This window comes from Harmonia axyridis, chromosome 1 (genome assembly GCF_914767665.1).
Source record: "Harmonia axyridis chromosome 1, icHarAxyr1.1, whole genome shotgun sequence".
Lineage (NCBI taxonomy): Eukaryota > Metazoa > Arthropoda > Insecta > Coleoptera > Coccinellidae > Harmonia > Harmonia axyridis.
Window position 1 is genome coordinate 63,967,729 of NC_059501.1, and position 12,901 is coordinate 63,980,629.

At 35.0% G+C, this 12,901-nt stretch overlaps 1 protein-coding gene across 3 annotated transcripts in view; it reads right to left on the reverse strand.

Annotated features, from left to right (window-relative positions):
- Positions 1 to 12,901, reverse strand: part of LOC123686021 (adenylate cyclase type 10-like) — a 56,983-nt gene that overhangs the window by 13,179 nt on the left and 30,903 nt on the right. For all 3 annotated transcript variants that reach the window (XM_045625956.1, XM_045625945.1, XM_045625937.1), the window contains 7 exons: positions 10,370 to 10,584; positions 8,425 to 8,821; positions 7,676 to 7,788; positions 6,798 to 6,945; positions 4,218 to 4,396; positions 3,541 to 3,797; positions 1,957 to 2,159 (listed from right to left, as the gene is read on the reverse strand). In XM_045625956.1, the coding sequence (XP_045481912.1) occupies positions 1,957 to 2,159; positions 3,541 to 3,797; positions 4,218 to 4,396; positions 6,798 to 6,945; positions 7,676 to 7,788; positions 8,425 to 8,821; positions 10,370 to 10,584 (1,512 nt within the window). The remainder of the gene's footprint in view (positions 1 to 1,956; positions 2,160 to 3,540; positions 3,798 to 4,217; positions 4,397 to 6,797; positions 6,946 to 7,675; positions 7,789 to 8,424; positions 8,822 to 10,369; positions 10,585 to 12,901) is intronic.

The window sequence follows — 12,901 nt, forward strand, 5'->3', positions numbered from 1 at the left end:
CAAAGTATTACTTTTCCTGCCTAGGCAGCAAAGTAAGGACTTTGTTACCTAGGCAGCAGAATGATTATTCTCAATGGGAATAAAAATTCCATAAGTTGACAAAATACACTGCTCAACAAATTATAGGGATCACTTACTTGTTCCGAATTTATTTCTGAAATATTCGCTCCAAGATTATAAATTTAGTCAGATATCAGAGTATTTTTCATTGATAATATGGTTCACTTGAGAAAAGAATGAAAAAAGGGAAAGTTGGAGAGAAAAAAAGACTTTATTAGGAACACTCAAAATTCTGTGTTTGAATAACATAAAAATTTTATGATGAAACCACAAGAAGGCTGAAGTTTCGGTTAAGCTAGTACCTAGTTGGTCCCCCACGAGCTCGTCTCAAGCATTCTACCCAACGAGGCATACTTTCGATCAAACGATTTATAAATTTTGGGGCAAATTCGTCCAAATATCCCGTAAAGCGTTAGAAAGGTCCTCCAGGTTATTGATCGGTTGTTCTAAGGTTGACAATTGTCTAGACAACTCAGACCAGACATGTTCGATGCAATTCATGTCTGGAGAGCGAGCTGGCCAGTCCATCCTATCAATAGCATGAGTTTCTAGCGCTTCATTAACCAGACGACTACGGTGTGGACGGGCATTATCGTCAATTAAAATGAAATTCTCGCTCACGGCAGCCGCAAACGGAACAATTATGGGTTCAATAATCATATCGTGATATCTCTGGCTGGTCATGGTGGTGTTCTGCAGAACAACCAACTCTGTGCGTTGGTTCAAACAAATGCCTCCCCATACACATATAGAACCTCCGCCAAAGGCTGTTGTGGGTACCATAAACTGTTCTGCATACCTTCGACCTCTTTCCCTCCAAGCAAGAATACGTCCATCGGAGTTGACCAAACGAAATCTAGACTCATCCGTAAATAAACATCGGCTCCAATCTTCAAGTGTCCAATTGCGGTGCTCCTCAGCCCATTGCCGTCGATGAACCCGGTGTTCCCTATTCAAACGGGGATGTTGAACCCTCCTACGTGCTCTCAAACCACGAACATGTAGTCGTCGTCTTACAGTGTGGTTCGAAATTAGAAATCCTGTTGCAACTCTCAGTGATCTATTGAGCCGCGACGCCGGGTAAGTGGGATTTCTCCTAGCATTGAGGATCAAAAGACGATCTTGGGCAGCTGTTGTACTGCGCTGCCGACCTCCCCCATGAACATAAGCTACTGAGTCGTTTTGAATGAACCTATTCCAAGCCCGACTCACGACACTTTGCGAAACATTCAACCGCCGGAACACTTCTCGCTGGGACAAACCTTCCTGTATCCACCGTATGATTTGGTCCAGTTGCACAGGAGCCAAACTTCTTCTCGGCATGACTGATAAGCTGATATTGTTCTCATTTCTTCATTTATTGTCACCTTATGTGTTTGAACGAGAGAAAAAAACAGATTTAATAACAAATACCACATTGCTTTTCACTCCACCTGTAACAGCCTACAGATAATAATCGATTTTGTGAACAAGAGCCGATGAAGTGAGGAAGACTATGATATAATCAACTCGAAACATATTACTTTTTCCTTAGAGAACATATAATGTACAGATATTCACGAGATAACTTGAAAAAAATACAAATGAAGAGAAGTTCATAAGTGATCCCTAGCAATTGTTGATCAGTGTATAATTATTCTGGACATATATGTACATTCCATAGCAATCAATCATTCCAACAATTGCAATTTCTATCGAATTTTGTTTTAATATATCACTACAGAAATAATAAAAAGATTGTGAGAATTGTAATACTTCTGTCTGAATGTTTTATAGGTACTCGTATAAGTAGACACACCAGAGTTTCTAGGCATCTCAGTATAGACTATATATCAAAAAACATAAAATAAATGAAGTCGTCACTTCCTCACTAATGATTATTAAGCAACTTCTTACCTGGTGTATCATCAATATTATCCGAACAGAATTCCAGCTCCAGGAGAAGACTGGCAGCTTCCTGTAGGAAAAGTTTTCCCAAAAGTACAGTTACTAAGTTGGATGATATCAACAATAATGTTTCTGTATCATTGAGGGATGCAGCCATGCGGACTATAATGTAACCCATATGTATACCATAATCTAATTCAGATCTTATCAATCTGCAAAATGGATATTCATTATTCAGTTAACAAAATGAACCCCAATGCACGTTTATTCAATAATTTGAAATAAACAAACTTGAGAGCCAATATCTCCCAAAATATATATAATTTAATTCTATAAAACTTTGAGCTTTGAAATTAATCTTTTTGCAGTCAGTCCGCAAGCGTTTTACTGCTCCATCTTAGTGTTATTCACCTATGATGAAGTAATGAATGCTGCTCTAACAAGTGGTGCAAAATGTCAGTTAAACGTTTTTGGGTAACTATAAATTATACAGTCTTTGTGCCAGTCCATATTTGGCTTAACATGCATTTCCTAAGCAGGTGCCATCTTTGGTATCTTGTGTTTCTCCGGGGCTTTTACATCGTAGTTGCAAGCCTTCCTTATAAGGGGGTTTGCGTGATTTTTGGGTTTGTTGAAAGTCTTCAAATTTAGTTTTATTAAATAGTCGTCCAGGAATGGTATTTGAAAGTCTTAATGTATATGTACATTGCTGACGAACCATGGTGCATTTACTGCTCATTTCAGGATTGCATTCTGCACAACTTGTCTATGTAGTTAGAACTTTACCGAGTATAAGTCATGACAGGACAAATGATGGACTAGAAGAGAACTTATTGGAAAAAGACATTTTACTGCTTTTGCAGAGAAGCGGTTGATATAACGTCGCTGTTGTCTATCCCTCAGCCACCTCTGATATGACGTGTTGTTTCCAAGTGAGGTTCTTATCAAGTATCACTCTCAGATACTTGGCTGCATTTTCCATTCGATCCTCCTGCCAAACATTACCACATATCCATGAGGATTTTGCCTCTTCCGGCTGAAGAGAACAGCTGAGCTCTTCTCATAGTTCACTTTGTTTCTTCCTCAAGCAAATCATGATATGATTCTTGATATGGCTTCTTGCAGGTACTTTGTTACCATTTTGAACACCACGAACTGGCAAGAATGACGGTATCAACAGTGTAAAGTTTCATGAAAGTTTTCTCATTTTCGACATTTAATGGAAACAATAACAGCGACAGCAGGGATCCTTGCGGTACTCCGGCTGAGAGTGCCCTCCCTGAAGACAGAACTCAACTTTGGCTCTAAACTTACGGGAATGCAGGTAAGAGGCTGTAAGTTGTACCATGGAGAGTGCAAGCAGTTTTTATATTGTTCCTTGCAGTAGATATCCACTCTATCGAGACGTATTTTTGCCAATCTTCTATATATTTTTATTTCTACGGTTGTGCTCACTGATGTGATGTGGTCAGATGGTAATGGCGTGTAACGGTGTTTACTGAATGTTAAATCACTAGGTATAGATTTGTGATCATTTTTATATCAAGAACTTGATATTATTGGTCTCGCACGAATTGTGTTCAATCAACTTACTTTCCTGTGAAAATTGTCAAGTACAATCTACAAACTGCTGATAATTCTGAACTTTCAACTCTATTGGTTTTACGATAGCAATATCTCAATGCGTGAACCTCAAGTGCTATACAAATATTACGTTTTTTCATTAGTATAACTATGGAAAGCAGAGTGGAAAAACAATCACATATCCTGACAAAACTCGTTTGAGCATTCAAGGCTCTGTATAAGGCTTTGACGGCGATGAATTCAGCTGCTTTCCATCTTCCAGCTGCCTAGAAAAGGGAAAAATGAATAATTTATATATTATTAGACAGAGTTTCTGGATTCTGGTGAATAAACCAGGTAATTTTGAGCATCTAATGAGCTCATCACAAAATTGAGTAGTTTTTTTGTCGGTTTATTGCCTCATCCAATATTTTAGTTGTCATTTCGTTATCGATGAAAATTTTGACGCGAAATTTCAGTATCAGCGCAATGAGATTTTTAAAACAAGCTATTGCATACTCCTCACCCCTATTCAAAATCATGGACTTGTTCCGTTGGGGAATTTAAGTAACAGGAATGAAAAAATCATTCAATTTATTCCCTCTCGAATCGGAAAACGATGGGCAACTACTAATCAGATTAAAGGAGGAAAATCGAGGATCACTCGAATGCTTCAAATGTTGTATAATCCGAACATGTGAACTCACCATTAGTACTTCTGCATACATATTGAGTGCTTCTGCTATATCATTGTAATATTGACAAATGCTCAGGCTCAACTTCTTCGTATGTAACTCAGGAAAAGCATAAAATGTTAACCATTTCTCAAGCTTCACCTTGGTTAATCCGATAGCTCGTTTAAATTTATTTTTAGTATATTTCAAACCTTAAAAAATAAACTCGTGAGAAATAATTCTTGTATCTCATTTTCATTTTCAATTTGGACAGATATTACTTGAACTTTCTGTTTTCTCAGTTACACACCCGATCTATGTGAATCTTATATTCGAGAAGGTAGGTTGGCTGAGATATAATTTAAAAAAAAATGAGGAAAGCATTGACGTTCAATCGTGTTCACATAATATTTTTTTCTCCTGAATTACGGTCCTAATCTGGGAAAATATTGACAGATTACCAGAAAGTCATGTGGTAATGTTCCCTCTTAACTTTTCATATCCATATAAATAAATACAGTGGACTCTCATTAACTCGAAATCCTCGATAACTCGAATTATTCTCAATCCCCTTGGAAAAACCTGTCTAAGACGAAAAAATTTCCATGCATAACTCGAAACGATTTACGGATGTGTTTTACCATTTTTACCTCTATAAGTCGAAGACCTATTTACCTCTATAACTCGAAGTCAGTAGTTAATTCAAAACCCCGCCGCACAAGTCGAAACGTGTCGGTGAATCGAGCATATTTAATGATGCAATAATTGCATCGTGAGGTTTTATGAAATTTTGTTTTATTTGTTGCTTAGTTATGTAAAGGAAGAACTTATTTAGAGTTTTCACTCTCAGCTTCTGAAACAAGCTTAAAAAATTTGAATAAAATGCTCCTGCGTAATAATTGCAATAATTTGTCAGGATGGAAAAAAAGTTACCAAATAAGAAACGAACAAAACACTATAAATTAATGAACTCTTTTGACGTTTTAGAGTCCAAATCAGACTCATCCATCAGATAAACTCTTAAAATATTCAGAATTTGTCGATTGGCTTTTGTGTCAACACAAAGACACCTTGATCCATTTCATTGTGAAATTTGGTATTGTCAATTCATTTTTCAGTAAATTCATCAAATATGTACGATCTACCCTTATTATAGGGAATAAATATCACTATTCTTTATCTCTATAACCCGAATTACCATTTGGTTTACCTCTCGGCTTACCTCTATATGTCATTAACTCTGTAAGTCGAATTTAATCAAGAATGACCTGTATAACTCGAACTACGCCTATGTCGAACTATTCGTAACTCGACGAGAAATCTTGGTCCCGTGGTGTTTCGAGTCAACGAGAGTCTACTGTATATTCATATGTGAACTTTTGAACATTGTCATTTTTCCTCAACAGTGCTTTATAGTTCAAGAATTTTGAACTTTTTGGCACTGATGAGAGAAAATTGTAATAATAATTACAGAATTTCCGAAAAGTAAGTCTGTCTTTATGTGAATGAAGTTATTAAATTTGTTAATCGTTTACTCAAATTGTACAGTTTAAGTTATTTGAAAGTTTTTTTGGTTCATTATTAATATTTCATCATTTTTAGAATAGGAATTGTATTCCAAGACAAAAATAAATAAAGATATCATAAATATATAAAATTGTGAAGGGAAGAACACAATGTTGGAAATTTTTTTATTTTTATATAGAAAAACTATATTCCGAAAATCAATCCTTTCGATAAAATCATTTGCGAAATATAACTGCAAATTACATTTTTCATGGATTTCCAGCAGGGTGTATCTTCTTAACCGAGCCAAATAAAAAAAAAGGAAAACAGTGTTCTTTTTCACCTAAGGGTTTTGAAATATATGTACTATTCAAAGAATCAACCTCATACAAGCAAAATATCAACCTGATCGTATCGGTTCTCAAGGAAATATTGGATATTTCTTTTCCAATATTCTTCTTGAATTTCCTACAGTTCTCATAATGCAGGTCAGGTGGCACATTCAAATTTAAAACTTTTCATTTTGAAGGGACCAGTCATCTTAGATTTTGCGGATATTCCCCATACTCCACTTATTTCCGGGAAATGTCGGGCATTTTTAATTCAAGAAATATAATCATAGGCTGTATCGAATTTTGTGTCGAAAATTATTAACAAAATTCGATCATAACTTTCATTGTTCAAAGTAGAAGAATGATGAAATAGAAGAGATAAGAAAAAAGCTCGGAAGAAAGTAGTTGAATCGAAACGTGATACAGTTCTAAGAAGAAAAAAATGTATGCTAGGAAAATATATGTTGAAATAGAAGAGGTGAGAAAAAGGAGTTAAATAAAAACTTGATTCAGCTTTAAGAAGAACTATTTTATCGACAGTTGTTAGATACCGCACTCTCTCAATATTCCTAACGATCCCAGTCCAAAAAAATTCTTCGACAATACACAAACTTGTGTTCTTGTGAATAAATCATGAAGTGTATTTAATTTATATGTTGCAACTTAAAATAATTGGAATTTTCATTAGTGAGGTATTAGTTACATTTGAAATTTTTACTTTCACGTCGTTTTTTATTCCGCCGTAAGCATACAAAAAATTGCTGCTTCTGCTCACCATATTTTTCCATCGCAATTCTCAATTGGTCTTGAGAATCAACAAGCAGACCAAGCTCTTTGTAAGCTTTCGCAGATATAGTTAAAATTTTCGCTTCAAGAAGTTTTTTTCGCCATTTAGGTGGAGGTTTCTCTAATTCGTATAAATCCTGAAATTTTAATTAATGATTTCAGTGGTTAATAGTTTGATTCAACCAAATTGATAGGTGGAATAAATATGAACCCTTGGAACTTCAAAATAAGTTGGACATAAGATCAGAACTGTGGAACTGCAATTGGATTTCAATTTCTTGCAAAAATACTGACGCCTCTGATTGAACTCTTTGGTTCATTATTTACTCTCATCTCTTACAGAGAAAAACTTTATTTAGTCTCTCTTTCAACCTAGCTTTAACGATTCAAATGTAGGGTTCTCCAATAAGAGGTTTTATTTTGAAATATCAAAATACTGATTGATACAAAAACTGCAACACCCAGAAGAAGCTGTTTAAATTTAAAATTTTTTTGGGTAAAACATAGATAGTACAGCAAGGAGCAAATGATTGAAATTTGGAGGAAAAAACGAAGGGTTTACAATTTTTCTTGATAAATTTGTTAATAATGGGTTTGTCCACTGCAATTTTCTATACACTCCCCAACACGTCTGGGCATTGAGGTAATAAGATCAATAATTCAGAAAAACTAAGGAAATGAACACACTAACAAAAATGAATTTTGGGATAGATATGTCATCAATGAGGGAAACCTTATCATTTTGGACCATTCCCATTGATGATGACAGTTTTCCAAATTTCGATAATGATGTAGTTACAAATTTTCACGATCATTATACTTTAGAACTCTAACTTTCAATAGAACGAAAAAACAATTGTTGCTTACTTCGATGATTACTAAAGCTTGCTTCAGAACATGTTGGGCTTCGGAGATGTTCATATTCGATATACATAAATATGCATATTGTTGCATGTGGTCCAATAGTTTCATGAATTGACCTAGAAAACATATTAATTATAAAATAAAGGCAAGACGTGAAGCTTGTTATTCAATTTTTAGATATTTTGCTCCATCATATCGTTTCTCGATGGCCAAAATTGTCAAAATCCCAAAAATTCCTAACTGATGACTCAGAATCGGACATACTCGCTGAGAACTGAAACTGCAATTGATGGGCACTGAAACTGCTAAAAAATGCCAACAATGGGGTGAAAACTCATCTCAAAATACTAGAAAATTTTTTTTTTGCTGTAGCATTTAAAAAAATTGTAGTGTTTTCAAATTTTATTACAGAAAGCTTCATAGAATTAGAACATTCAAATCATAATATCCAATTTTCCGAGCACGAAGCGAATAAAATTTTTAATTTTTGATTAATTTTTGCAGATTTTACGCTTCCTTACTTATTTTGATTTTTTGTTCAGAATTCTACACTATTGGCATCTGAATTCAGCACCAAATAATAATAGCCTGGGTTCAGGAGCCATTATTTAAAATGACATGTGTAAATAACCTCACTTAACAAAATAAATATTGGTCAAAAATTACATTAGACATCCTGCATTCCGCTTCTGCTTAGAAAACTGATATGTCATAAAAAAATATGATTATCTCGAATTCCACAATTCACTCACCTGCTCCTTTACAATGAACCATCATTTCTTTATGATAAAAACTCAGAATTTGTTGACAGTCGCAGTAGGTGAAATCTGAATTGGCAAAAGTCCTTACTAAATTGAGGTCCATCCTACATTTAGAAATCCTCATTGGACCAAATATCTTTTTCTTGTCTAACAAGCGTGAATCTATTTGCATATCCTGCTCTCTGTACGATAAGTCAATGCTAATATCAAGGTGGCTTCCTGTTTGAGTTGATCTTGCAGTGGAAAATTTTGAGTAGAACGGTATATCATAGTCAAAGAATATTTGATGCATTGTAGTGTAGTTAGGATCAATATCCATATCCATTTTATTCGCCAACGTGCGCGAACTTCTTTCTTTTTTCTTTTTTTTTTTACTTTTATCTGCATACTAAAATTTCAAATTTTTCTTTAACAAGGAGCGAATTTCAAGGAAATACACTCGAGGACAAAAACAAAATCGGATATTTACATTTTACACTTTTTTCTTGAATTTTATAGATGTTATGTGGTGTTGATGAGGAGATAATAAACGATAATAACAATAAGCGTTCACTCCTAACGAAAAAAAAAGTGATTGGAAAAATTAATAACGGAAAAGAAAGTGACTCTTTCCGAATATTCGAAATATTAAACATAACATGAGTGAAACACTGCCGTCATATCGGGAGCTTTTGCGCGCTCGTTCCTTAATTCACCAATTGCACCCTTGGAGAACCACCGAAGATAGGATACAGATATGGAACAGTACAATAATCTAAACATCTAAGTGATATATCATAGGTCTTACTCTTCTGTGAAATAGATATGCAAATCAACATTTACAATTGGAATAAAAATTTTGGAGAAGTTGATTAGATTAATTTTTCAAATTTGATATTCATCATAGATTGTCTTCACCATTTGACCTTTATAAATTAAAGTGATCAAATATTGATCAGTCAACACCAATCAAAAAATAAAATTTTATTTTATGCTATTAAAGTATAAACAAAAAACATGAAAATAATATTATTCATGTGAAATATAAAGAGAAGATCAAATACATATTTGCAATCACTTTTAATCCGTCTTCTTATCGTCTTTCAATCTTAATGACTACGCAATCATTGATATAACTTACATTCAATTTGAATTCCTCAAAGCCAGATACAAGAAATATTGAAGAACTGAACACGCTCTCAATGTGGTTCAGTGCATTTGTTTCTCTAGAATAGGAAATGAACTGAAAATATTCTACAAAATTAACCCTCTTCTCGGAAAACCATATCGTGATTAGAGAAAGAACAATCATTTTTCATTTGCGAAATATCAAAGAAGCCGACAAACTTGATGAAAGTGAAATATTCAAGCAAATAGGATATTCAGTTTATTTTAAATATTGCTATATACTTGATATGTTTTGTTATTTGCCAGAAAGAAATTTGAACTAAGGATTCTGTAAAACAACCGTTCATTAATAAATTATGTATGTATTTTTGAAATTTTTCGATAAGTAATATATATTTGAGAGCCATTTTTAGTTTTTTCTTTACTTTTGAAATGCGGGTTCTTTGAAGAAACCTCTTTTATTCTTCTCAGGCATATTTTCAATTTCATATGAAATTATATTTTTGAGAATCACCTTGTCAAATTTATTCAAGAAAGTTTTGTCGATTTCATCAAAAAACGCCCTAAATTGGCGCTCCGAAAGTCTGGTATGCCGGTCCTGGGGGTGGTCCTCCGAACATCTAAATATAATATTCTTCAGAATATTCGTGAAGCTGATTATAACAGATCGTAACATGCTACGAATGTTTATCAAATCAAATGAAAATTTGAATTATTAATCTTTATTTACTCCTCATTTGAACCACTCAACTCTCACCTTATTCAAAAACATGTTTGAAGTCAATTCATGCCACACGCAAAATTTTTTATTTGGTACAGCAATACTCACATCGTCTAAGCGTCTCATATGACTATCCCAAACGAACGAATCTCTTCCACATGACCGGCATCTCTTAGTTTCTTCATGAAGGTAAATGATGACCTTGGAATGAATATCAATTTTCTGAGATTCCCTGAGTTGGTCGTAAATGTGATCTCTGAAACGTGAATATCGAAATCGCAGAAGACCACAATAGGCGTATTCTGGAAGAGTTCTGCTGCGATCTGTGGAAAGGATGGTGAAGATTATTATTCAAGAATATTTTAATTAGAATGCAAGAGAAAAATTCTTGAAATAACATAGGTTCTTTGATGTAAGTAGGTAATGAACTTTTCAAGTGAGGGTTTGTAATGTTCACTTATCTTCCTTATGGCTTGTTCGCAGTGGTGTCCCTCAGGGATCGGTTCTCGGCCCTATTTTGTTCCTTCTATATACCTCAAATCTTCCTGGTTGCCGTTTGTCGACATTGTCGATACCAAGGTCTATAATTTTCCTCTTATCGCCACAATTCTCCAATAGTATCTCGATAGACTTTCCGCTTGGTGTCTGGAATGGTTGCTTCCACCAAACCTTGGTGAATGTCATGTTTTTCTTCTGTTACCATCATCATCTCAGTCTTTCTACCCTCTAGAGGGTGCAGTGATACTAATTATTGCGGGTATTTGTTTGAATTTGTTGCCTCCACGCGCTTCTGTCTTCGGCCAAGTGTATTGCCTCGTGTACTTAATGTCCGGTCATTTTCTTCAACCTGTCGGTCCATCTCATTGGAGATCTGCCTCTAGATAGGTCTCGTTCCCTCGACTTTACCCTCAACCACAAGATTTTCCATCTACCCTGTTCTTCTAGCAATGTGTCCGAAGTTTCTGAGATACGCTTCGTTGATACGGTACATCAGGCGCTTTTCGATTTTCAATTCTTGTAGAACAGAAATGTTTGTTCTATGTTCCACCCATGACACCCTAAGGATTCTTCTGTATACCCATAGTATACAGAATTTATATATACAATTTTTTTTCGATCTATTTTCTTGAGCGTCCATGTTTCACAGGAATAGACCGCAATTGGGAAGATCAAGGAGTTTGCCAGCATTACTTCCACAGGTTTTTAATTGTTTGGTCTTTCCATATTTTTGTAAGTTTGGTTGTTGCAGTCCTGGCTATTGCCAATCTTCTTTTTACTTCCTCTGAACAGCCTCCATCATTAGTTATTAACGAACCAAGGTATATAGACTACCACTTCGTATTTCGCTACGTGTCTTATATTAGATGTGTCATTGAATCGATTGATGATCATTACACTGGTCTTTGTTTCGTTGATTTTTAAACCGAATTCCTTACTAAAGTTCTCCAATTTCTTCATAATCTCTATCAGTTCTTCTTCGTCTGAAGCAATTATCAAGGTCTCATCAGCATATCTCAAATTACTTATTTTTCTTCCTCCAATCGATATTCCACCTTTCCAGTCGTCCCCAGTCAGTGTGATTTGGGATTGACCATATCGAGAGATCTGACCTGGTCCAGTCATGTTGCTTCTATTACATCTAAAGCACGTCAACTTACCTACCTGGTTCAGAGATCCTTCTGACAGATCAATTCGTAAACTGATTTATGAGTCTTTCATACGCCCTATCAAGGAATACGCTGGAGCAATATGGTGTACTGCTCTTACTGGTGAGATAAATTCTCTCGAGTCTATCTAGAGATGGAATACCAGAATCCCATATGAAATTATCCGACCTGATTATGAGACCAGCCTCCGTCTGAATAACATGATAACATTGGTTGATAGACACACTAAAAGTGACCTAATATTCATGGAAGTTTTGGTTCTCAGGTTGAGGCCATATTCTGCAGAAACACCAATAGTCTCCGATGTCACAATTTCGAATTGAGGAAGGAGAATTTCCGGTCCATTCCAAGGCAGATGTTCCTTTCAAATAGAGCGTTCTCATCTTGGAATGGTCTTCCAGTTCTGTGGTCAAAAGCTCTAACACCAATAGCTTTAAGAATGGGTAAATTGACTGAGATGACTTTGATGATGGAGAAATGTTTACTGTGACTGGTAGTGAAGTTGTGTTAACTTTGAAATAACTTAGTATTTTTTTCTAGTCATTCATTTATTTATCTTCATTCTGGGGAAGTGTACAGTGCATCCCATTTTGGGTGAGACAGCCAGGTTTCTCGCTTGTTATTTAAGATAGAGCCTTGCGGTTTTCACGTTCCTGTCCTACTTTTTCGTGAAACTCAAGTTGGTCTAATCAGATTTTGCATAAATTTTTCCGTTCAAGAGATACAAGGTGATTTTGGAAATTGATACTTTTCGGATCCCTTCTTTATCTCCGAAGTTATTAGAAATAATGCTGAGGTAAAAACTACGTCTGAATCAGAATTCTGCGTAGAATACAGTGGCGTACTCAATATTTTTTTTCGGGGTATGGTTTTGAAGATTCAACACAAACTTATGTTTTTTTTAATGGAACACCATGTGTATCATTACTTCGTTGAATTCGTTATTTTTTTCCCTTCAAAATGATATATGACA